This window comes from Thermobia domestica, chromosome 18 (genome assembly GCF_964235325.1).
Source record: "Thermobia domestica chromosome 18, izTheDome1.hap1.1, whole genome shotgun sequence".
Lineage (NCBI taxonomy): Eukaryota > Metazoa > Arthropoda > Insecta > Zygentoma > Lepismatidae > Thermobia > Thermobia domestica.
Genome location: NC_137471.1, coordinates 48,212,468 through 48,240,464, shown reverse-complemented (window position 1 = coordinate 48,240,464; position 27,997 = coordinate 48,212,468). Strand labels below are relative to the sequence as shown.

Here is a 27,997-nt window from a genome sequence, read left to right as displayed (position 1 = left end):
ATGTTACAGAATAGAATACCTTTAATGTATCAACGGTGGTCAGTTTTTCATTGCAGAAACTTGTATCAATATGTTTTTACAAACAGTAGTGATTGTTTTGTTTTGTACTAATGTATTTCCTGCAGAATCTGTTCACAAAGAAAAGCAGTCGCCCTCTAAAAGCTCTTCGGTGTATTCTGGTCAAGGTATGCCAGGAAACATGATGGGCAATCCATCTCAAATGGGCATGCCAGGATATATGCCACCGGGGTATGTGAATCAGTATGGACGACGTATGATTACTGGTGAGGTTCTCATGTTGCGTCCTGGTCTTGGTGAGGGATTGTCCCAGCGACGCCCCATGGTGGGCACAAGGCCTAAACAATTTCAAGAATATCCTTATGTAGGTACAGGTGAAAGTGGACTATATTATCCAGCAATGGTCAGCGATCATCGCCCAGGAGTGGGAATGCCAATGCAACAAGGAGGTATTTCAGCTCAAGGTCAACACATGACGGGACGATAAAAAGAAAAGGTACCAAATACAGTTTGCCATAACTGTTAATTCACTTATTCGATATATCAGTAAGTAAAATAAGTATTTTTGTCTATTTAAGCTTAAAGTGATGTGATCAGAGAAAATGGTCATATTTGAGTGTATTATCCAGGAGTTCCATTTTAAACTTTGCTTGTGAGGCGAAGGGCCAAATATTTTATCAGCATAAGGAGAGTTCAACTTTTACTTTGCTATATTACTATGCTATTGGTCCTCAAACATGTTCCCCAAACACATGAGATGCAATTAGACCCTTTCATCTAAATGATAGTCCTGATATCATTCCACACAGAGTGCAGCTATACTTTATGACATTGACATCAGAGGTATTCTATGCTTTTGAATAATTATTTTGCTCTTTATGAAAGTGATATTTCTAAAAGGTGAAAAATATTACAGGATTATACAAAATTTTAAATTTATCAAGTGACTTCTAGCATTGGACCATGTTAATATTTTTCTGTGCGGAACTTTTAATATTAATGATAGAGGATATACGGCTAATACTATGTCCGTATATATTTGTATTGTGTTATTTTATCCGTTCGTACTACTTAACTAATCATGCGTTTATTCTATTCTATTCCTTCCCCGACCAAGTAAGATTTTTTTTGTGGTGGACAACATCGTGTCCGTGGGTTTTCTTGGAGTATTCCAGTTTCCTCCCACTTTCTCATTCCACCAATTCTTCCATCATCATTCACTTGGTTTAATTATCGTCTCTCTTAGTTTAAGGAGCATAGACTGAAAGATTTTACTTCATTTTTTTTTTCCTATTCGATTCATAGATTCTCTGGAACTTACTACATCCCATGTGGAGAATCGGTTTCTTTTAAAAAATTGATCGTTGAATCTGTATCGTTATGTTAACAGTACGACTTGTTATTTATGCGTTAACGAGTGTAGAATAGGTTTAGAAAGCGCATCTATATTATCATTAAAATTATGCATGACACTTGAGTTTGAGAAAGAGAAGAACTGAATTAATTTGATCACTTGCTAAGCCCTCTCAGTCATCATATGTGATGTATCCCTAACACTATTCCTCTCTTGTAATTACAACTTAAATACTTTAATTATGTATGACTGTTGATCACTTTTATGAGGTCTAACCGATTGATTAATTGGACAGAATAAGGAGATCTATGGATACGTACCATAAGGCTATTTGTGCACTTCACAATGAGAAAAGTGGTTAAAAACAGAGCTTGTCTTGGGGGCTTAGTTGCTCATTAGAGCTGGTGTGATGTACTTCAACAATCTTAGGTGTTTTACTGACAAATCGTAAGGCAAAACCTGTTGCGGGTCCGAGTTCCACTAAAGAGCATGGTGTTCGTATCCCTATCGACTCAGGTAGACAATATAAAACTGGCGGAATACTAATCTCTGGCCCAAGAGGTTCAATCCAATTTTATGTCAGAGCTCATTCGTGGCTAAGTGGTTAGCGTAAGCACCTTTGGCGTGGGAGACCCGGGTTCGATTCCCTGCGGGAGCTAGTGTGGTTCGGATTCTATGTTAATCAGTAGGTCCCGTCTCCTATAGCCTCACTGCTGAAAGAGGTGTTAAACTCGAAATCAACTCAATCCAATTCCATGTGAATTTCGTGGCGTGGATTTTCTCGAGGTCCCCTCATATTCTCATTTTACCTATTTTTCGTGTTAATTTACTAATTACCTGTTTCCTTTCCCTTAGCCTATCGGACATAATATGGGACGTAAATTAAAAAAAAACAGCTTGTCTAAGGATTGTAAACTGCATGGATAAAGATTAAAAGAATAAATATAGGTAAAGGAAAGATAAGAGAATAGGGAGATTGCAAAAGCAAAAACAAACTAACTAATAAACACCTTTTAATAAAAGACATAATAAACAACACAAAAGATAAAAATAAATTAGATAAAAATTTATGTCAGTTACTTTGTTTCTTTTGACGCAATTAACTCAGCAAGTTACCACATTTTCGAAAAAAAAAAATATTGTGTTTGAAAAGTTATTTTATATATTGTTTCTAAATTGTGAAATGTTATGAATTTCAAACTGTTGATTTAATTTCTTGTCGTTTTTGTAATCGAATACTAGTTACGGTAAATTCAATTTCTTTAAAATTGTAAACACTGGCACTACTGGTTCTACAGGGTGGCCCAAAAGTAGTTATATATCCCTGCATTGATCAAGTATAACATTCCAGCTTATAAGTTTATTTGCTTCGGCTGTTCCGAGCTTAAGATATAAGTAAAAATACATTAAGAACAAATAATAAAGAAACTAAGTGCATCTGATGGGTAACAATAAGAAGTGATATACAATGCAATGAGCTGATCAGTATTATACTGCATACCTACTTTCGGGCCACCCTGTATATGCTGCTTCATTTCCCAACGTTGACTCGATTTATTTATTCCTTACAGTAGGGATTCGTTTCAGATATTTGTAGCAGAATGGTATTTGAAACTGTATTGCGGAATTATCTTTAGTGGAATTGGCGAACGGTAACTGAGAACGCGGTAACCATGGAAACGATACCAACATAAATCGTAATTCATCTTTGGTTTTGCCAGTCTGCTGTTCGCATATCATTATGAATACTTCTGCTGTATTTGTGCTTATATTCAGTTGAAATATCAGTGTTGCCGGTTTAAGGTTTGCCATTATCACAAGGCAATAAATAGTATTTTAACAATTAGACTTATTGTCAATTCTAGCTATTTTGTGTTTTGTAAACCACTGTTGACAAAACAATATTGTCATCATTATAATTGTCAATCGTTGTTAAGTCAATAAGTATACTCCACAAGTGTACGTCACGGATTGCTTTAAATATACATGTTGATGAACTTGGTCCTCTTCATACACAGTTCATTCGACAGTTTTTAAAGAATGCTTAAAAGGCGCACTTAATTGGTTACTTGATATCATTTTATGTGAGTTAAAGCAAGTGTGCGTAATTTTAAATATTAATATTCAATTTGGTTTACGTATTACTTTGATAGACACGTATGACTTTGAGTTGGGTGTGGTTCAGGGAACTCTGATAACACAACTGTACGTTACGGACATCCTATGTCCTCATGTGTTACCTCATATGGTGTCCTGGTACCATCTTTCAACAGGAGAACACTTGTCCACACAAAACAGCATCTGTCTCTATGAAGCACGTGCATCATATTGAGGTATTTCATTGGCCATCAAGATCCCTCGATCTTTCCCCGATTGTGTGGGACCATCTTGTCCCAGTGTCAAATCTGTCCCAGTGCCATTATCCAAGATATCGAGGGCCATTTATAACAGTCGTGGGCAAAATTGTCTTAGGAGAGGATACAACAGCTACATAACACCTTAGAAATCGAATCTGTGATACACCCAAGGCAGAGGGAGTGCTGAAATAGAATTATATAACCACGTGGTAACAGCACTAATGCACTCTGGCGGACGTTCTAGCGGTCACAGATTTTTGCAACTCTTAATCATTTACATACTCGCCGATGGTATTGACATGTACACTCATGTCCAAAATTATTGTCGCATGTCTATAAATATGTTGTAGGAATATAATTTGATAACGAATTCGCCCGGTATCTCTTATAATGTTAGTATGTGTATAATCCACAAAGACATGTATGTGGCAAATTTCATGTCAAAAACAGCACTAAATAAGAACAATAAAACGAAAATAAAGTTCTTATCCATTTAGCAACACTTTGTTTTACTCATCCTAATTTTCGTATTTGTAATTCTTTTTCTTATGAAATTTACCACAAATATACATTTCACGATTATACACATAATATCAGTATTAAAAGTACCCTGCAACATCATTATCAAGTTATATTCTTACAAGAAGACAATCATTTTGGACATGACATCAGAAATTTCATCGACATCAGACCACTCCTTCCAGTTATAATTACTGTCAGTGAGTGTAACAATAATAATAATAATTCCAGAGGCAGATCCCAGAAGAGGAAACTTTCTTACTTCATATATAAATAAAACCCATCCCAGAGTTTGGAGCTCTTAAAACTAGCCTTAAGTAGCAGTATTACAACCCACCGACTCCAGAAGTCCGTCCTGGATCCGCCCCTGAATAATTCTCACCAATTTATATATGTTTTCAGCAAGACTTCTGCATACGTTTGTTGTGCAGTACCGTATTATTTTTATCAGCTTTGTTCTTAATGAAGCCACAGTTCTTACTCAATAATTACTTCATGTTTATACGATATTACAGTAATTTAACACCTCTTGCTACAACATTCCACTAGCGCATAATCCCTGGGGGATGAGGGGAATATGTCCCAAGGGCGCCGATCCTGGGGCCGGGGAGGTCCGCCCCCCCAAAGCTCATGTGGGTCTCCAATATTGTATTTATGAATGTACAATATTTGGCAAAATTTGTGTGCAATTTGTCTTAAAATCCTTATATATATAGATATATATATATCTTCTCGATCTGAATGCTCCCCGAAATTTACAAAGAAATCGCCGCCCTTGACATGTCCCCTCCAATCTTGGAACTGAAGGGACTGTTCCCCCAATAATCCGATTTGAAATGTGTTTTTTGGGGGGAGAAATGTGATGATTTGTGTCCGATTGCCACAAAGAAAAGTGAGATGAAATTGATGTTCCCTCCCTTCCCCCCCCAGAATAAGCCTCAAATCTGTCCGCCTCCCAATGTTGAAGACAATTCTGCTTCTCTGATCCTCCACAGTATTGTTTTTCAGCTTCATAAATATTCTAAACATCGCTTAAAAAAATAAAGAAAAAGAAACGAGAACTTTCTTACCTGTCCCTCCCCCAATGTTGAAGATAGATTTGCGCCGCTGTAACATTCGTAATACAATAATTGTTAAATGATCATAAGGGAAACATATTTAAGTATACATTCTTGCTTTCCCCTGAATCAGTTATAAATTGATTAAATATCGCCAGGACCGACAGGGATTTCAAGAAAATCGTAGATCTTTACGTTGGAGGCCCTAGTATTCCTTCTAATTGTTACAGGGACATGAACTATACTTCGTTGTAAAGCTTATAGAACACAGTTCGTAGAAGAAGATTTTTTTTTAATGAGATCTTTTGTTTTTGAAAATTTGTGAGGTTTGCAACACTGTTACTTGTCGTACACAGGAAAACATATTTTCACATGTATGCCAGACATTGGGAACAATCGTGTAAAAAAAAAAAAAAAATTAAATTCCATACCAAGTGAGAAAAAACTCCCGAACGTGTTTCCTACGAGAATCACCCTCTACATATTTTTCGAAATATTTTGGTATACCCTGACGTTGATAACCCTAGCAACGCTTCTAATTGTTATAGAGAGACAAGCCACACCTCGTTGGAAAGCTTATGGGACACAGATTCCAACGAGTTAACTTTTGTCGTCCCCGTGCCAATCCATAGAAGAATAAGAAGATCTTTTAAAATGAGAATTTTTGTTTTTGGAAATTTGCGAGAGGCTGGCAACACTATTGTTTGTCGTACACAAGAAAAATAGTTATCACATATCCACAGTATGTCACTAGTTAGTATGTTAATTTATTTTTATTGATACCACTTTTTATGCTTGTAGCTCCTTTGGAAGGAGACTTTCCCCCAAATACTGAGGGAAGGGGGGAACTAAAACATCCAAATTAACCCCTATCTTTCGGCTACGGAACCTCCGATGTGGATGAAATGAACACCGTGCGAAGGTTTCATACTTCCTGAAGAGATAGACACCTAAATCATCTCTCTAGGTTAATTAGAAGCCGAGCTACTGAGGTTTAAACTGCTGGCTCAGCCCTATCTTAAATGAAAACCTTAAAAACGAATAAATACGGGTGATGAGGGCAGGGATGAATTCAGGGCGTAGCCGGGGAGAATCTCCCCCCGAAGAAAATTTATTCCCTCCCGGAGAAACTCCCAAAATTTCAGTCACAAAATGTAGAAATTATTTCACCCAATCATTTGCTTTTCTTTCCGTGCACGTGCAGACGAAATCCGATCTCTCAATATACATATAAATGACGCAGACCCATTCTATATAAATATTAAACATGTAACATCTAAGATAGAACACCAAATAGTCAATAAAATCTGTATTTCTTAACGCTATGACCGAGTTTGGCAGAACATGAAATTGTTAACTGTTGAAGAAAGGTTTGTATTTTAGTAGGTACTATACTCTCGCCCTATATTGTATATTAGTAGGTAGCACTAGCACAAATTGAGATAGGAAAGGAAAGATACGGAAGATCTTTCGATCATTCCATATGATCTCTGATGTCAGCAGACTTCAGTTCTTGAAAATGTACAGTTCTTGCATTATTTGAAATAGAGCGCCTAAATCCCATTTCTCGCATGGGAAGTAACAGACGTAAATGTGTTTGACGATTGTTAAAGTAAACACACCTTTCTTTAACCCAAATAGTCAGTTAAAGGGGGAGATTCAGAGGGATCATGGAGAAACAGTTATCCCTCCTGGGTTAGAGATTTATATAGAATTTATCAATACAATAGTAGTATATAAGTGAAAGATTGTTATTGAAGGTTACGAAGATCCTGCTCACTGCCGTGTCATGCGGAGGGGCAAGCGGGACGACGACCCCGGGCGCCGAAGTAAGGGGCGCAAAATTCGGGAGGGAAAAAGAAAAGAAGGAAAGAAAAAAGAGAGGAATGAAACACATGTGCACATGTGAGCATGTGCACTGAAAGGAAAAAAGTAATAAAAAGTGCTCAAAATCAGGGAAGAGCAGGGTTTACTTTTTAAAATTTTCTCACCTTTCGCGGCTGGTCTGTCGACCTCACTCATATGTACGGGGGTGCCGTCGTATACTCTCTCCCCAAGCGCTGATTTTCCACGATACGGCACTAATCTACTGAAGATTTCTAAACTAAACTATTGATGTGTATGCAGTGAAGAAACCAAGGCTAATATGCTTGATTTAGAATCAGAAGTGTGAGAAAGAATGATAACTTTTTGTTAAGATATTCCTATGTATGTTTGTTTTAGGACAAAAAATATTTGAGTTAATTTAAATCTTTTTAAAATCTACATTAGTAACAAACAGTAACTACTGAATATAGGAAATAATAAAAATAGCTACTATAAATAGCAGTTAAAGTTTAGTCTAAAATATTTTTGCCAGTCTTTTTTAAGGTTGTAGATAAAATTAAACGATTGTTTTTTTTTTAATTATAATCTCAAATTGAATATTTATCAGCAATTAGTCTCAATATTAGGTAAGACGTGCATGTGAATGGAATTGTTAAATATGCTGCTTTCTTGCAAAAATACAGAAAAACAACCCTCCTTCCGAGGAGTTCACTTTCCCCCTGGGTGAAAATGTCTGAATTCAACACTGGATGAGGGAGTAATCTAAACCCCTAACACCCCTCCAAATTTCTTTACACACACCCCTGGATGGAAAAGGAATATTCCCCCAAATCCAATTGTATCAATCAGTATCATATAGGTTATTTATTACATCAAGTTAAGAAAGGTATAGTCTTTAGGAAAGAAGTCAATATCCTTATTTATTTATTTCACTTCAAAATACGAAGCGACCTCGTTTTCATGCATGGCTTCGAGAACCACATGACCTCATTATTTCGGGCAGTGTTTCGATCAAAACAATTGACAAAACAGACCCGCTCATACCTACCCTCCTGCGCTCCGCGGTCGTTTCCGAGAAAAGAGATTGATGGACAGATGCAGATGACTGAAATTGGCAACGATCATTCACCTACCTCCTTCTCAATAAGGAAAAATTTGACAATATAGTACTAAGCCTATACCAGATTCAGTTGCTAAGTACTACTCTGCAAGTGGTGTATCAAATGACGGAAGTTAGAAGTGTTAAAAAAAAAAAGATGTAATAGTCAAAATGTTTTTTTAGAAATGAAGAGATCAATCGAGGTTAGAATGAGGAACGCATTTGTCGCTAGTTTAATTTTTTGTAAAGTATATTTGTATTCACGTAAATGCATTGAGCGGATTGTTAAAATTACATTTAAAAGACAAAACAGAAAGATACAAAATATTTGTAAATTGAAAAGCTGGATTTCTAGAAAACATTTTCTTATATGTTGGTTTGTTATTTAGCAAGAGAAAATAACGAATTTGAACTTGGTTTTCTCATTGTATTAATACGAAATCTTTGAACTTAGTTTCCTGTTCGTGTTAATATGAAATTTTATTTTAATAATCTAATGTACAGAAATTAATCTATTTCAAAGTGTATGCTTTTTTTTTTTTTTTTAAGCTGATTGAGCTCCATAAATGAAAGCTACGAGGGAGGGGGAACATGGAACCAGTTACTCTAGCTAATAGTTGCTTAAAATATACTGTTTTCTTTGAGCTTGTTTATAAATGTATGTCACTATTCTGAGAGCACCCCCCCCTTTTATTTTGAACGCCACCCAAGTAAAAATTTCTGGCGTACTTACTGCGGGTTATGTAGAAAGATAACATTTTTTAATATGTGTTTAATATCATATTTAGTAGTCAAACATGTAACGTTTGTAAATCTTGCTATACCTACATTGTAAATTGTCATTTAATTGATGTTTTACGCATAATTTTTGCGGTTTATTTCTGTCAATAGCTTGCGTCTCTCTTAATTGCTCTTCACGTCCCTGTTTGAAAACCACTTACACTAGTAGTGACATCTTGTGTCGAATGTTAGAACTATTTGTGTAACATCTTAATAAAAGTAAGCTAGTAGTGACATCTTGTGTCGAGTATGAAGACTATTTGTGTAACGATCATTTTATGTACACCTTGTCTCAAAAAGGTTGAGCGCATTCTTTATTGGTGTTTTGAGGCAAAAATTTCCTAAGTCCAGCTTCGGGTATCTTCGGGAAAAAGTAAGCCAGGTTCGAACCTCCAAGCCAGCCTTTGCAATCGGGAAAAAGTTTGCAGATGTGTTTTTCTTCTTTTAAATATAATAAGACTTGTTACCAAGTGTTTAAAAAAGCAACATTGATTGAAATACTTAATGATACAATATTTCGAAACCTTTTTTTTCAATCTCAGCACATGCTTGTTTGTCATTTAGCTCTCCATACGTAATGGAACATTTAAATACGTTAACGAATCTTTCCATATGTAAAAGAATGCTCAAAGTTAAGAAATAGAACATAATTATCGCCTGAGTACTAAAATAAAAGTCAAAGTAGAACAGAAACAGCGTTTGTAATGGATATGAATGTCATAATTATCTTGAGATCCGTTATACATCGCTAGAAGGTTGTGTTAGCTCATTGGTAAGCTGTCGGGTTTCAAATCATAAGGTTGAGGGTTCGAATCCCGTCTAGGCTAATCCTTTTTTTAAAATTATATTTTCCGCAATGCATGAAAAATTATATAAAATAATTACATTAGAATACATAAGTTGTGTATATATAACATAATCATTGCACAACATAGTAATTATTATGTTTAAAATATAACATCTGAGATAATTTTCACAGTAGGTCGGTATTATATATGAGGATGTAAATACAAGTTAGGAAAATCATTTAATAGCAATAAATAAGTTATGTAGTGTATTTATTTGCATCTATTTGTCATACAGATGTATGACAAATATTCTCATGAATGATATCAATATTCTCATTACAGCATGTCATTTACATTCGTGAAATACAATATATTCCTACGGATATAGAAAGTGTATAAACAGAGTATCCAAAGTCGTATCCTGCTTCAAGACACATAACTTTTCCCGATCCCCTTAACGTCACGGGAAGAAACACAAATTCTCTTTAGAACGGAATGTCGTTACTTAGAGTCTCATTCGAATACGTTGAATATGCTTTTGTATATTCATCTCTCTCTCTCTCTCTCTCTCTCTTTCGCTTTGTTTATGTGTGTGTGTGTGTGTGTGTTGCGGAATATCCCAAGTTGAATACAACATTTGCCAAGTATATCAGCATCATATGGGTGATATCAATAAAACGGAGAAGTTACTCATTACGCCCAATTTTAAAGTAGTTACTCGCATTGGTATCAATAAAAAGAGAACTGAGCACTAGTCGCCTCGGCCACAACATTTTTTAGGAGAATCAACGGAAATTTGGGGTGGTGCACTACGTAATGACGAAAAGATGCGGGTTTTCTTGCTTTACGTGAGTGATCCGGGATTCCAGGTCTGAATTGAATGTCAGGGGATTCTGTTGTGGCTCAAAGTACTGTGTCTATGACTACTACAAGTGTAATGGATGCGATTATTGCGAAATCTGAAAATTGATTGTTTCCGGAGGTGTGTGTAATATTCAAACAGCAAAGGCAGAGTGGCAAGAACAATATACATTTCCGGGTGCTATCGGAACACTTGACTAGAAACACGTGGCAATAAAGAAACCTAGTATTTTGGAGACGAATACGCTAATAGGAAGAGCTCCTTCGTGGCTAAGCGGATAGCGTACATGCCTTTGGTATGAGAGACCCGCGTTCGATTCCCGGCTGTAGTTCATATGGTTCGGATTCCAAGTTACTCAGTGGGTCTCGTCTTATATAGCCTCGCTACTGAAAAGGACATTAAACTCAAAACCAACTCAACTCAACGCTGATAGGAAGGGTGTATACATGAGAATATATATTTTTTTTATGCCAAGGTGAAAGGGGACATGTATGGTGTGGAAAACGCAATCAGATGGATGTGCTTTATGACGTGACTGGCTGGACTATTTAAAAAGGGAAACAAAAGGACCAAGTGTCTGATTTCGTTCTTAAAGCCAAACAATCTACAAAGACCTTGGACAACACGTGATATGCACTTGTCGTGCTAATCTAGATATTGCTGGATTCCAATCAACATCCATCAGTTCCAAGAAGTTCATTCCCGTGGTTTCAGTATTACTTTCTTATTTCCCGTTTTCTTTTTCAAATTAGTTTTTTTTTTTTTTTTTTTTTTTTTTCTTAATGCTTGCTCGGATATTAAGATTCTCTTTTGGATTTGTGTCTCATTTGTAGATGTATTTGATATTTCGTTGCATTTCACTGTAATTGCCTTCAAAGCTTCGGCTTTCCTTCGTTTACTTTTTGGTAACTGTGACTTTGAAAGTACCACTGGAACTTTTATAATATCCACAAATGCATTTTAATTGAAACTGTCGTTGCTACTTGTCCCTCCCATGGCGTTTAGGATATTACGCCATAAGTTAAAAACAACGAAATGACCACGCGACGGAAGGGAGAAATGAATAACTACTTCTTTTATTGATGCGACTCAGTGCTACGTGCAGAGGAAGCGCGAGAAAACGTTCATAAATCTGGAGCAGACTAGACCTGAGTAGTGGCTTGTTTTATTGATACAAAATTGAGGGAGGAGATTACTCCAGGTGTAGTTACTCCGATTCTCGAGCAGGACTTCTCAGGAGTAGTTACTTATTTTTATTGATATCACCCATTTTTAAAGGAGAATCAACCGAAATTCGGGGTGATGGACTACGTAATGATGAAAAGATGCGGGTTTTCTTCAAGGGCGCCGATCCTGAGGGGGCCCGGGCTCCCCAAAACTCATGTGGGCTCCCTATTGTATTTATGAATATACAATATTTGACATAATTAGAGTGCAATTTGTCTTAAAATCCTGATATATATACCTTCTGCATCTGAATGCCCTCCCCCCCAAATTTACAGAGAAATCGGTGCCCTGGGTTTTCTTGCGTTACGTGAGTGATCCGGGATTCCAGGTCGGAATGTCAGGGGATTCTGGTATGGCTCAAAGTACTGTCTATGACTACCTGAAAATGGATTGTTTCCGGAAGTGTGCGTAATATACAAACAGGAAAGGCAGAGTGGCAAGAACAATATACATTTCCGGGTGCTATCGGAGCACTTGACTATACACAAGTGGCATTAAAGAAACCTAGTATTTTGAAGAGTAATACGTTAATAGGAAGAGCTATTTCGTGGCTAAGCGGTTAGCGTACATGCCTTTGGCATAGGAGACCCGCGTTCGATTCCCGGCAGGAGCTCATGTGGTTTGGATTCCACGTTAATCAGTGGGTTCTGTCTCATATAGGCACGCTACTGAAAAGGACGTTAAACTAATAATCAACTCAACTCAACGTTGATAGAAAGGGTGTATAAGGGTGTATACATGAGAATGTATTTAGTTTATGTCAAGGCGAAAGGGGACACGTATGGTGTGGAAAACGCAATCAGATGGACGTGATTTATGACGTGGGTGGCTGGACTTTTTAAAAAAGAAAACAAAGGAGCCAAGTGTCTGATTTCGTTCTTAAAGCCAAACAATCTACAAAGACCTTGGATAACACGTGATATGCGCTTGTCGTGTTAATCTTGATATTGCTGGATTCCAATCAACATCCATCAGCTCAAATAGGTTCATTCCCATGGTTTTAGTATTACTTTCTTCTTTCCCGTTTTTTTTTTTAATTGTTTTCTTCTTTTTTATTTTTCTTTTATTCTCGCTCGAATATTAAAGATTCTCTTTTGAATTTGTGTCTCAGTCGTAGATGTATTTGATATTTCGGTGCATTTCACTGTAATTACATTCAAAGCTTCGGCTTTCCTTCGTTTACTTTCTGGTAGCTGTGACTTTGAAAGTACCACTGGAAACTCTTTTACAATATCCACAAATGCACTTTGATTGAAGCTATCGTTGCTACTTGCCCCTTCCATGGCTTTTAAGATACTACGCCATAGATTAAAAACAACGAAATGACTGCGCGATGAATGGGAGAAATGAGTAATCACTTCTTTTATTGATACGACTCAGTGCTACGTGCAGAGGAAGCGCGAGTAAACGTTCATAAATCTGGAGCAGACTAGACCTGAGTAGTGGCTTGTTTTATTGATACGAAATTGAGGGAGGAGATTACTCCAGCTGTAGTTACTCCGATTCTCGAGCAGGACTTCTCAGGAGTAGTTACTTATTTTTATTGATATCACCCATTGTCATCGAATACCAGAAATTGAAAATCGTGTTTCTTCAGATTGGGTTTGCGTGTTCATGTTAGCTCACTGGTAGAGTACGGACTTGCCAATAAAGAGGTCTTGAGTTCAAAGCCTACAGCTAATTATCATTCTTTTGTTGGTAGGATTGCACAGAAATCGGATACAAGGAGTGGTTTACTTCTAGAAATATTTTCAGAAGCGTTTAAGTAGCCCTGAAAAGGGCTGTTTTCGGGAGTTAAGGCGGGGACATTAATATTGTGTCCAAGACCCTTCTGAATTTATTACACGCTCCATTCTTCTGGGCATGGAATCTATTACATGGGTGACAAATCTATCTCCTTCCCCTACCTCCAGCCATGCTTCGGAAACAAGATGCCACAGGTCATCCTGAGTTCTTGGTGGATCTGCCTCAGGCCAACTTTCCCTTAGAGTACGCTTCACTTCTGCCCACATATTTTGCATGAGATTGAGGTCTGCTCCACGAGCGGCCAGTCGATTAAATCAATCTCAGGGTGCCCTGCGAACCATTCCTGAATCACACGGGAAGTATGTATTGGCGACTGGTATTGCTGGAACTGAATTACACCATCAGGCTGAAATACTCGTACAGATAGCACCATGATATTACTGATAATGTCTAAGTACTGAGCATTGTCCAGATGTCCTTCAATTCTATGAAGCTGTCCTGCTCCGCGACTAGAAATCCAACCCCAACATAAAATAGATACATGGCCACTGCGATTGCAAGCAGCCACATATCCATGGTCATATCGGGTGCCTCTCGGACGATACACAAAACGGCGTCCCTCCTTTGATGTTGTGAATATGGACTCATCTGAGAAAACTACGTTTTCCCAATTGAGACCCACATTCGCCTGTGCAAACGCGAGACGGTAAATTTTGTGGTCGCCTGAGAGTTTTTCCTACACGGCAGCAACACGGCCACGTAACCCAGCATGAAGAAGCCTTCGCAGAGCTGTATGCTTACTACCAGGAAAGAGAGAAACTTCCCTTAGCTGTCTAGACGTCCTTAGTGGGTCTAACCGGGCTTCGTTTACTAATCTCGCATCTTGGGCTTCGGTTGACACATGCGGACGACCAGGAGATCGTAAATTATCAGTCTGACCTGTAGCACCATATTTCCGAATCCATCGCCTTCCTGTAGAGGCCGGGACACCTACTCGCTTGCTAGCTGCAGTTGCAGAATAACCTTCCAACTCCATAAAGTAATTACTGCTGTACGTCTATCCATAGTTACCAATGTTCTGAGCTGTGAGAAGGAAGCAATAGGTAAAAGCTAGTACCTGACGTGTGATTGGTTACTTGCACGACACGCCTATTGTGGGGAATAGCGTTGCCAGATCTAGCATAATGATGCTAGATCTAGCATAATTTGCATGTCTCTAGCATCTAGCATTTTGCTTTTAGCATCCTGCCCAAATCTAGCAGAATTTCAGCAAGTTTATCGAAAAGCCGTAAAACCTGGAGATGAGAAAGAAGTTGGTCGTGGGAAGAAAAAGAACGGCAGAAATGTATCCTCTTCCATTGATTCATACAGTCGGTAAACCATACAGGCAGTCTTATTTTTCGAAGTAAGTTCGAAACGTCTTTGGGCTTTTTTGTGGCTCCACCCAGGGTTTTCTAATCCTTTAACTCCGACGCGTGGGCGGAGCTATGGGGGCCATTCTCCCCCCAACTTTTTGACAACTTCATCTTTATTTCTGACTTCATGATCATATTTATTCCTGAAATGACAGCTCCGAGACCGACCAAAAATCTGCCCCCCCCCCCCAGCAGACGATTCCCAACTCCGCTTATGCTGCGAAGTAATTTTCTTTCAAAATATGTAAACAAAAACTTTGCATTCATTTATACGACATATACGCCATTGAATCTGGCAACGACTGCATTAATTTAGTTGAGTTAAAATTTTGGTGCGTGAAGTATTGAGTTCTATCCATGCATTCTTGCTCTCTGTGTATTTTAAGTTACGTTATCGTATCTCAACTTCGTTTTTTCAAACTCCTGAATTAGTAATTATGAGGATCTAGCATAATTTGACCGAATCTAGCATAAGTTCGATCAGGTTTTGGAATAATTCCGAGCTGTGAGTCTGGCAACGCTGGTGGGGAACGACTTGGTCAACGACTCGCGAAAGAAATCTGAAAATGGTGCGCCGTAATAATAATATTAAAAACAGTTTTTATAAAGAAATATTAATACATACGAAAAGCTGTTTAAAGAATGAATTGTTATACTGACTTTACACGTATAAAAACATATACCATATACCAAACAGATTGAGCAATATGATGATAGCTGTTTTGAGACAAACACTTTCGAAGTCCAACTTCGGGTATCTTCGGAAAACAGTAAACTAAAGCTGCTGGTTCGAACCTCCAAAGCCAACCTTAGTAATCGGGAAACGATGTACAGATATGTTTATCCTTCTGTTAAATATAATAAAACATGTTGAAATGGTATTAAGTGTAGAAAAAAGTAACATTGAAATACTTAATGATACAATATTTCGAGACTATGTATTCACACTCTCGTTTCGTCATTGTGATTTCCATACGGAAAAGAGCATTTACGTATGAGCTCAGTTATATTTCAGAAGCAGCTTCCGAAAAGCGGTCCTGTTAGCTCAGTGGTACACCACCGAGCGCTAAAATCGTGAGTTCGATACCCGTTCAGGTGAAATTCTTTTATGATATTCTACTTTCCTCAATGCATGAAAATTATGTAAAATAGTTACATTACAATTCGTCAGTTGTATATATCAGTTGAATATATATATTCATATCATCAGTTGTATATATCAGTTGAATATATATATTCATATCATTTCACGACATAAGTAATTCTTATCTTTAAAATATAACATCTGAGGTATTGACAGAACGTCGGTGTGTTATGTGTGAATATTGAATACAAATTTAAAAAATCGTGTAATAGCAATAAATAAGTTATGTAATGTATTTATTTGCAGCTACTTTCATCGCAGATAACTTCTCAATATTCGCATTACAGCATTTAGGTAGAGCATATCGAAAATCGGATCGTGGTCCAAGACAAAAAACTAGCTAGCCCCAAACTGTCACGCAAGAAATTCGCGAATCGCAAAAGTAAAGCGGCAATTCCTTAATCGCTCTCTCTCATATCTCTCTTATCTGCATTTATACACATAAAAGTGTATGTATGTATGTTCCAACATAACTCATGTATGCCTAGAGCAGGGTATCTCAACCTGGGAGTCGCGGCCCCTAGGGAATCGCGAAGATAGGCGGAAGAGATAAATGTAGTTAGAATCTAATACCAGAAATTATTTTTAAATATTATTTTTAAATATTATTTTTAATTTTGTTCTGATAAGCATACTTTTATTTTTTATACACACTGTAAAGAACAATAAAAAATAAGTCTACTGAACATTTTCAAAGGGTGTAGAATTCGTGTTACTATTCGGTTCAAAGTCTCTTGTCGTCGCGAATTCTGTCGAGAAATTTGAAGCTTAAAATATACAAAACGATAATCATGCCTGTTGTTCTGTATGGTTGCGAAACATGGTCGCTTACTCTGAGGGAAGAACATAGACTGAAAGTATTTGAGAACAAGATCCTTAGACGAATATTCGGACCCAAGAGGAACGGGAATGGGGAATGGCGGAAACTTCATAACGAGGAACTACATAATTTATACGGTTTACCCAACATTGTCAAGTCTAGAAGGCTTAGGTGGGCAGGTCATGTAGCTAGAATGGAAGAAAGTAGAAACGCTTTCAAAATCTTGACTGGAAGACCAATCGGAAAACGACCATTAGGAAGACCTAGGCGCAGATGGGAGGACAATATTAAGATGGATCTCGCTGAGATAAGAATACAAAGTAGAAACTGGATCCAATTGGCTAAGGATAGAAGTCAGTGCAGAGCTTTTGTGAACGCGGCATTGAACCTCCGGGTTCCATAGGCCATAGAGTTAGTTAGTTAGTAGAGTTGTTTAAAAATGAATTTAAATCAAAGAGGTATGATATAAAACTAATGAGAACTGTATATAGAAATACTAGAAAAATACACATGCAACAAAACCTGCACATTGAAATACAATTAAAATTAAAACCTAATGAGATACCTAAGCATGGTGTAATTTCACTAGTGCAGCAATGTCCGGTTCAATCTTCATGACGAACATTATCAAACCATTTTCAACTGATAAGCGATTTCTTATCTTTGTTTTAATGTTTACCATAAAAAAACACACTTTCACACAAGTGCGATATAGCAAATGGAATTATTACTTTTAAAGCAGCAATCCCCAGACCAGGATATTCTTCTCTCCTCATCAGGCAGAACTTGTCCAAGTCTTCGTTACAAAAAAGTCCAAGTCCTCGTTACAGTTGCAAAGACTTGTCGCATGATCATTCTATTATTTGGTCAAGAAGTTGTGGGCTTAGATCGGATACGTTAATGGCCTCTTCAATGAAGGAGTTTAACATCCATCTTGAACCAGCACCTTCGACATTGGGAATATAGATATTACAGTTACTGTATCCACTGTCAGTGCCGGGCGCCGAAAAAAGGGGCCACACATTTCGGAGGAAGTGTGTTACTCATGTTAGGAAAGTACATGTGCACATGTGTAAAATAGAAGGAAAAACGTAATAAAATGTGCTCAAAATTAAGGAAAGGTAGGGTTTATTTTGAAAATGTTATTGAGCTTCGTGCCAACCATGGTGGCGCTTCGTAGCTAGTCTGTCGACGTCACTCATATATACGGTGACATCGTACTATACTCTCGCCCCGGGCACTGATTTTCCATGGCACTGTTCACTATAAACAAAAAAATGGATTCTACCATTATAGAAATAGGTAAAACAAATTATAAAAGGGTCGCTGGCAAGAGCGTGTGATAAAAGGGGATCGTGATAGGAATTAGATTGAGAACCACTGGTCTAGAGTAATTTTAACCACATTTCTTATAGTTTCAAAAAGATTGCTGTCGGGTTACCTATGGTGAATGGGAGGGGGATACATATAAAAGATTGCTAGAAAATGATCGATATTAGATTCATAGTTTTCGGGGTCGCTTAGATAAATAGTGAGACTTTCAATTTCGCTTAACTCCGATTAAGCTCTCATTAGTAGGGATGGGCACGAACGACTTTCCTTTGAAACTCGACTCGACTCGAAACAGACATCTTTGAGGTCTACTCTTGGACTCGGCGCGAAAAATATCTTCCAACTCGACTCGGATTAGAGTCAAGTCGAACCAAAACGAGCCAAATCCTGTGTGTAGTCCTACCTAGACAATACATAGACAATAATTATTCTATCATCAATTATACTACTATTACTACAAATAATAATAATAATAATAATAATAATAATAATAATAATAATTATTATTATTATTATTATTATTATTATTATTATTATTATTATTATTATTATTATTATTATTATTATTATTATTATTATTATTATTATTATTATTATGACAACACCGTGTACAAACATGAACAATAGATGGTTAGTAAAGGAATACTAAAAGCTAGTTGACTGCCGACGTCGGTAGTCATGAACTCTACAAGGCAAAGACATCGTTCATTACTCTAAGCTGTAAGCGTCGGTGGACTACAGATGGTCAACTATTGACCTCTCGCCAGAAATTGGTGGCCCCGCAGCGACGATCCGTGGTGGCCCAAGTTCCATTTTGAAAACTTTACCACCAGCAGCAGAGACGCGATGAAACGCCAACGAACCACAAAATTACTCTCCCGAAATATGTCAAAATGCCTATATGTGTGTTTTGTTTATATTTAGCTGAATCAAAAAAACACAAAACAAATACCCGGGGTGGACGCAAACTATCAATATTACGATTACTAGGCACGTGTTCTCCTGACTTCCCCACGGAAACGATCATAAAAAGCTTGGTTGTTGAAGGATAAATCATTGACGTCTTAATTTAGCCAATCAGACAAACCCCTACATCTCGAGTTCTAGAAGGTGATACCGTGAACCGTTTCAGATTTATTGCTTCCTGGTGGAGTACTATCCATGAGCAAAATTTGAGCATAATAGCCGACATACATCTTCGGTCCCTCTTATCTTTAGTACAATTTTAACCAGAGATGGTGTGGGTCAATGAAAATTTGATCCACGACCCACCATGACCCACTATCACCCACCACCCAAATGCCCCATTGGCCCACTCTGACCCATCAACCATCGTGATCCACTCTGACCCACCACCAACTATGAACCACTCTGAACCATTGCGACCAACTCCGAACCACCAAAACCCATCGACATCAACTCTGACCGATGGCCCACGTCCTCTTCTCCATTGACTAAAGAGGTTACACTTGTAATAAAACAAGACTGTGAAATTATCACTTATCGGAGTTTGAATTTCTACCGTCAATGGCTCAAGCACCTCTCTGTTACAATACTGGTGGGTCTGACCTTTACGATATATAATGGCAAAGTGTTTCTCATCTTCCAAATTAAAATGAATTTAAATTTATCATATATATATATATTTCTTTGTTGCCTTACAGACACATTTCAGTAGAAAATAGGGTGAAATTTGAAAGTTTCAAATCAAGGAAAAGTAGACCAACGTAAAAAAAAAAAAAAAAAAAGAGAGAGAGAGAGAGAGAGAGAAACTAATTTTCTATATAATTAAGCATGCCGTACTAATTGAAAATGCCAATGTAATTAAGTTTAGAATACAAATTTTATGGCCATTTTTCTCTAACTTTATGGCACCAGCTTCAGCAATTATAAATAGAAAGCAGTGGGTATAAAATTCAAAAAGAACTTTAGTTTGCATTACTCAATTTGTTTCTCAACTAATATCAATCGTTTTCGATTATTTTTACAAATCAACCCACTACCAATTTCCAATATATAGAAAATGCACCCCCGTCCCCCCGCTCATAAAAGATAATTTTAAAAAATGCCAGGACATATTTTCTTTATTTTTAATAAAGAGTTATATGTTGAATTTCAGCTCTCAGTTGAACGGCTTGTAAGATACTAAATTTTTCGCAAAAATTCGGACTTCTACTCCCCCTAAGGATATGTATTATAATGAAAGTGACACGCGTATGGTAACTTCCCAGTTGGGAATGGAGCCTGATTATATACCAAACGTCAATTCATTTGACTTTGCAATTTGACCGTGATGATTACGCAGACATAGTTACTTTCAATTTTTTATGATACATATCCTTATTTCATATGTTACAGATGATTCAAAAATATTTTTTCAAGCAGTTAGCTCCTCTAGAATCTCACAGGCTGCATCCCAAAATCCAACTCCTACTATCCTATGACAATCCAAAAGTGACTGAACTTTTTTTTATTAGAAACAAATGACAAAAGAAAAATGGAGATCTTGAAAGTAAAATGTAGAAAAGCTCGGTGCCCCCAATAACTACATATTTCTCCACCCCTTCATCCCGAACTTAAAAATAAAACTTAATTCGAATATGGTTAATTAGTGAATTTATTACAGTTAAATTCCACTCACTACATGCTACAGCTACAACTATGTAACAAAAAATAACAACTGTGAAACATGTTCTGAATTACTATTAGATTTCTTATGCTATTATTAAACATATTAAAATAGTAAAAGAGGATTGTTCGTGAAATAGTATATTTGCTCTTGATTTATAACTTTTTCATACGGAAAAATTAAAATATTATTCAAGTTTTAAACTTTGCACTCTGCAAATACAGGGTTTGTATGATAAGTAATGAGACCAGGTCTGGAAACATTGTTTTATTGATCTGATCTGTACAGGGACTTAAAAGCTTTCGAAGTACTCTCCTCTTGCGTCGATGCACTTCTGCAATCGATGTTTCCACGCTGCAAACGCCCCCTGGAAGTCAGCAGCCGGCATGTCCTTTAGAAATGTGGTCACGGCTGCTTGGATGGCTGTGACGTCTGCAAAACGGGTTCCTTTCAAGCGTGGCTTCAGCTTCGGGAAGAGGAAGAAGTCGGCCGGGCTCACATCTGGGCTGTAGGGTGGTTGTGGAAGGACTTCCACCCCAATCCGGGTCAAAAAGGAGGTCACTAAGAAGGCGGTGTGGGCAGGGGCATTGTCGTGATGCAACTTCCACCGGCTAGCGATCGCCGGTCTTTTCCGCTTGACGCTCCTGTGCAGTCTCTCAAGGACTTGTTTGTAGAAGGCGGCGTTGACGGCTTGTCCTTGGGGTACAAACTCCTTGTGGACCACCCCCACATTGTCAAAAAAACAATCAACATTGTTTTCACCTTTGACTTCGACATTCTGGCCTTCTTGGGGCGCGGGGACGCAGGAGTGTGCCACTCCGCGCTTTGACGTTTCGTTTCAGGGTCGTACTGGAACACCCACGACTCGTCACCTGTTATGACGTCATCTTCAAAGTTAGGGTCACTGTTCATGAGGTTCAACAGTTCCTGACAACAATCAACACGTCGTTGCTTTTGTTCGTCAGTCAACACTCGCGGCACCAGTTTCGCACAGATTTTTCTCATTCCCAATTGTTCCGTCACAATCTTGTGCACTGTTGTGTGGTTCATATCGAGTTCATCAGCAATCAATCTCAACGATAATCGACGGTCTGAGTTCAGGAGATCCCTCACTTTTGCCACAGTTTCGTCCGTAGTCACTGTTGTCGGGCGTCCAGCCCTCTCCAGATCCTCAACGCTTTCCCGGCCGTTCCGGAACGCACTGTGCCAACGAAACACCTGGGCTTTGGATAGGGCTTCCTCTTTGTAGGCCTCCGTGATGAGAGAAAGCGTCTGAGTAGCCGTTTTCCCCAGGCGAACGCAAAATTTGATCGCATAACGCTGTTCGATGGAACCCTCCATGTTTGTTGATTTTCCGCCGTGACAAGAATGTTCACAAGGGCTTTGTCCAAGGCTTGTCCGCGCTCCACTAAGGCTCGGAGCCAACTGACGCGCGGTGCGTTGCTTTGCTCGGACCCCCCCCCCTACATCCTCCATCACCGACAAACCCGCTCCAGCGACACGCGCGCCGCGGCGCGGCGAGTCTCATTACTTATCATACAGACCTTGTATGTTGCCCTCTAGGCAATGGGACTAATGTGAAATGTGGACTAATGTGGACTAATGGGAAATGCTGCACTGTTAGCGGCGCTGAAAACTTACGATTCGATTCTAATATCGAATGATTTCGATATCTTTATGTCGCTACGTAACCACCCTGGGTGCTAATGGAAGCTTAATTGGACTTGAATTGAAAGTAGAACTATTCACCTAAGCGACCACGAAACTATAGATTCGATACTAATATCGACCCGTTTCTAGCATTTTTGATATGTATCCCGACAGTACTCTTTTTCCAGACTGTAAGAAATATAGTTAAAATTGCTCTAGATATATCAGAATTATGTTGAAATACACACATAAATCCACTTTTATATTCTGTATAAATAGAGAGTGAGCGAGCGAGCGAGCGAGAGAGGGCGACTCAAGGCATAACCACCTCCACATTGCAAAAGCATATATCAGGAATTGAATTGAAAATCTATGTAAAGACTTTCTGCTGTGGCATGCTTCATAAGGACAATTCCAGTCTGCTCACGTGACCTTTGGGGTTCATGAATTTTTTTGCGAGCGTTCCGACTTTGGATTCTCTGTTTATACCTTCTGTTTATGCATCCAATAACTTTTCAAAAACATAAATGACATTCTGTATTATGAATGTTGAGAATTACCCTCTATATGACAAATAGCTGCAAATAAATACACTACATGATTTATTTATTGCTATTGAACGAGTTTCTTAACTTGTATTTACATCCTCATATATAATACCGACCTACTGTGAAAATTATCTCAGATGTTATATTTTAAACATAATAATTACTATGTTCTGCAATGATTATGTTATATATACACAACTTATGTATTCTAATGTAATTATTTTATATAATTTTTCATGCATTGCGGAAAATATAATTTTAAAAAAAGGATTAGCCTAGACGGGATTCGAACCCTCAACCATATGATTTGAAACCCGACAGCTTACCAATGAGCTAACACAACCTTCTAGCGATGTATAACGGATCTCAAGATAATTATGACATTCATATCCATTACAAACGCCGTTTCTGTTCTACTTTGACTTTTATTTTAGTACTCAGGCGATAATTATGTTCTATTTCTTAACTTTGAGCATTCTTTTGCATATGGAAAGATTCGTTAACGTATTTAAATGTTCCATTACGTATGGAGAGCTAAATGACAAACAAGCATGTGCTGAGATTGAAAAAAAAGGTTTCGAAATATTGTATCATTAAGTATTTCAATCAATGTTGCTTTTTTTTAACACTTGGTAACAAGTCTTATTATATTTAAAAGAAGAAAAACACATCTGCAAACTTTTTCCCGATTGCAAAGGCTGGCTTGGAGGTTCGAACCTGGCTTACTTTTTCCCGAAGATACCCGAAGCTGGACTTAGAAAATTATTGCCTCAAAACACCAGTAAAGAATGCGCTCAACCTTTTTGAGACAAGGTGTACTTGAAAAAAAATTTTGGTTTCTTTTCAGGACTGTGAGTGCTGTTTCATGTTAGATACGATACATTAAGAAATAAATTCTTCTGATTGACCGAGGAGATTGCAGCGTATCAGTGGAATAAACAATACAATGTAAATATTTGCACAGAAGTGACATACAATACAAGTGAATAAGTGAAACTGAAATCTATGTATTACTTTCAGGTGCTTTTAACATAAAGTACAAATGAAAAAAAACTCTCACTTGATGACATTTATAATATAATGTAAATGACATTTGAATATATAAATGCATCGTGTAGCTAATTCTTGTGAAAACTGTGTGCAACAGATAATGGTATAGGTTTATATAATTAACCTATATTAATGGTATATAATTAACCTATATTAATGGTATATAATTAACCTATATTAATGTTATAGGTTTTTTTTTAACCGAACTTATCCTTAATAATGAAAAATAGTATGCAGCGTATCCATATTTTAATGTCATTATTTATTTTTGTGTTTTCCACTCATTAGTATTCATTTTTAAAGTAAATGAATTGTTTGTAAATTATACGAATCTGTCAGAAAATGCTTAAAGGCAGACGCAGACCCAGGATTTGATTGAAGCCGAGGGTCACAACCTATTCATATATCCTTTGCAAAGTACGATCAAGTGCCATAAATAGCGAGGATCGGAGAGTTGTTAAGGCATATGTGTGTTTCATTGTCATATATCAAAACAGATATATACAAATATATGCAGATTCTGGAAGGTCCAAGCAAACTTAAGGGCCCAAGCCCCCTCGGTCCCCCCAGAAACTGTGTCCATGGTCATAAATGTTATTTTATCCGTGTAACTTTAGGACTCAAGGGATAAAAAAAAACCTTCTCAGATTTGCATCTCCTTACAATATTACATTGTAGTAAAATAATAATAATAATAATAATAATAATAATAATAATAATAATAATAATAATAATAATAATAATAATAATAGGGAATGTTACTGGTACTTACAAGGGACCATTCCTATTTAGTGAGTTCAATTGTTAAAAATGATTGCTATGATGGAACCACATTGACTTGATCCCTAGTCTTCCGTTGCAAGCGCTGGTATCGGCTGAAGGAATTCTACTCGCTTTCTTTCGCTTAGCAACTGCTGAACCCTTATTGCCTCAACCGTGGGTGTGTGAGGGTGTGAGCTTTATTTCGCATTTTGCCACGGCTCAAGACATTTTGGAAGCACAATAGCACTGAATTGAGTACCAAAAGAAACAGAGAAAAAGAGGGTATTTGGTGACAGACCGTATACAGGGTGGGAGAGAAATGAAGGTAAAGTGCGAAGATAGAACGCAGAAAATGTTTTACACTACAAAAGAAACATTACTTGCAATGCTTGAAACGCGTAAGATTTGGGCATTCACAAGCAACTTGTCAAGCTTTGCTTCGGTGTGCTAAGTGAACTGGCTATCATGGACGTACCAATGCGAAAAGAAGACCAGAGAAACATCAGGGAAATGTGTCAACTGTGTCATCCTGCTAATTATTCCGGATGTTCGCGAATACAACAAATCCTACAAGCAAAAAGGAAAACAACACCAGCAAACACAATCTCACGTTCAGAGCCTCTTGAAGACACAACTGTCACATCCGCTTCAAGACCTAAGCTTACAAGATCAAATACTATTGCAACTTCAACACCGAAGACGTCTCCTAATGATAACTCATTCTCTCAAGACATCATCCAAACTATAAAGAACTTGAAGTTTTGAAGAAATAAACCTGACCAACATACTACACACGCTACGCACCTACATGCCAAACCTGAAAGCCGCTCAAGATCTGCTCAGCAAATCCACCATCTTCACGGATTTCTTCTCTGAACTATTACCATAGAATCAAGAAGCCTTTTCAAAACTCCAGCACTTCAGTGCTTCATTGCTTGTTGTATTTTCTTGTTTTATTTGTAATGTTCTGTATTTTTGTAATTTGTAATTTTGTGTTGTAAACAGCCAAAATCGAACAACGAATGAACCCTGTTCCTCATCTCCCAATGCAAACTACAATCTACAAATAAATAAATACTCATGAACCAAGAGAAGGATTTAACTAACTTTACTACCGCCCACCTCCAGATGGGAATACAATTGTATTTAAAAAAAAAAAAAAAAAAAAGTCAATATGAGTCTCAGCGTTTGCGAAAATACCACCTCTAAAGGGGGAAGCGGGTGATTTCTATACAATTTTCCTTTCCGATTTGTAATTATAAAAAATGAAGAAACGGCTAAATCGTTTGAAATGAAATTTTATCCTTTTATCCTTTCACTTTGATTAAAATACTTATCCAAAGAGGTAGAATGGGGCTGGAAATACTCATAAATCTCGCTCTTCCCGAGCGAAGAACTAATGTATTGATAAGAGAACTTTTAGGTGCAAGCGAGAAAGTTCTAGTTTTTGCAGTTCGCGAGGGCTATTTAAATGCTTACCGTATTATTGTTTTAAAAAATAATATGTTTATTTAGAGGATTTAGTGCTAGTGTCTTAGTATTTTAGTTTGCTGATCCATGTTTTATTGTATATACGTATGTGTGTGCATGTGTAGGTGTTATATACTGTTTAGATCGCATTTAAGTAAAACCTTTTTATTTGTGTTGTATCGTATTGTGTTGTAAGTGTACACCATTTACAAAAGACAACACAAAAAGAATAAGTCGCTACACGATTGCTAAATGTGCTAAGTACAGCAGATTAGGGAAGCGCACGAGACAAGGTTTGTGGCTGTCTCGTCTCGAAAATGAGCTGTAAAAGTGATGTCTCGACTCGAAAAATGTATATTTCTCTATTGGAAGAGCTGTGTCTCGACTCGAATTTTGTCATAAAAATCCTGTCTCGACTCGTCTCGTGCGCATCCCTACATCAGATAAACAAACTGCAACATAGTTGTTGTCGTACGAGATTTCAGCTTCAGATTCAGGAGACAGGTCATATGAGACGTGGATCTACTACTTAACGTGAAATCCGAACCACATGAGCTCCCATCGGGAATTGAGCGAAATTAAAATACCGCTAATTTTACAGTAATTATGTGATATCTTCAAATAGATAAAAGATAATTGAAATGTGGAACAAAAGCGCCCTAGACAATATTATTTTACATAAGAAACCGTTATCACGACTCATTTATCTGCTTTCGATTTCGAGCCATTTTGAAAATCGGCATTTATTTTCGCGTTTCTAAACAGCTGAAAACGGAAAGCCACTAGGTGACTTGTGATAACGGTACCTCACGCAAAATAATATTGTCTAGGGCGCTCTTGTTCCACATTTCAATTATCTTTTATCTATTTGAATATATCATATAATTACTGTAAAATTAGCGGTATTTTAATTTCGCCGGGATGGAGACTCTTAAGGTAAACAACCGTCGAAGCTTCCTTTTCATAGAGGGATTTATTCCAGGGCGCTGTTCCCCTTCCCTCTGTCGCCCCTAAGTAGTCTTAACAGCCAAGTTACAAACTAGCATATTGATTTAACATTCATGCTAGTTCTTGTATATATGCTGTTCCCTCATTCCTAGTAACGTTTTTAACCTCAACGTCACTAGAAAAAAAAAGTGGGGAAATAAAATATACTTACCTGTACACAATGTGACCACATACCACACGAATAAAAGAAACTTATTTCTTAGCAACTGTTTGATTGTTGATGTTTTTAAAAATGGATTTCTATTGTTAAGTTATAAATTCCATTTTTTTTTAATGAACATTTAAACATTCTGAATTATGATAATTTCCTTTCTGGTGTATTTTCAAGGTCAGAAATCCCAAAGACTTCGTATCTCGACTAACATTTGTACAGTTTCTTAACATAATTATATTTGTTTAATAGAGAAATAATTCATGTGGCCTAAAGATTTGATTTTATGCCTCCTCTCTGTACTCTCGTTTCCTTATAAAAATAATCTAGTTCTATCACATTTTCTGAGAATACAGGTAGCAGTAACAGGGCGTCATTTAGGA

The 27,997-nt window shown here is 37.4% G+C and overlaps 1 protein-coding gene across 1 annotated transcript; it reads left to right on the top strand.

Annotated features, from left to right (window-relative positions):
- The first annotated feature begins 25 nt into the window (after nucleotides 1–25).
- On the top strand, nucleotides 26–24,791 carry LOC145675654 (uncharacterized). The gene is made up of 2 exons (XM_081746221.1): nucleotides 26–514; nucleotides 24,021–24,791. Exon 1 carries the CDS (start codon nucleotides 71–73, stop codon nucleotides 503–505), a length of 435 nt encoding a protein of 144 aa, XP_081602347.1. The 5' UTR covers nucleotides 26–70; the 3' UTR covers nucleotides 506–514; nucleotides 24,021–24,791.
- The last annotated feature ends 3,206 nt before the right edge of the window (nucleotides 24,792–27,997 follow it).

Excerpts from the sequence above, each read along its gene's own strand:
- LOC145675654 (XM_081746221.1), top strand. The coding sequence starts at position 71 with ATGTTTTTACAAACAGTAGTGATTGTTTTGTTTTGTACTAATGTATTT.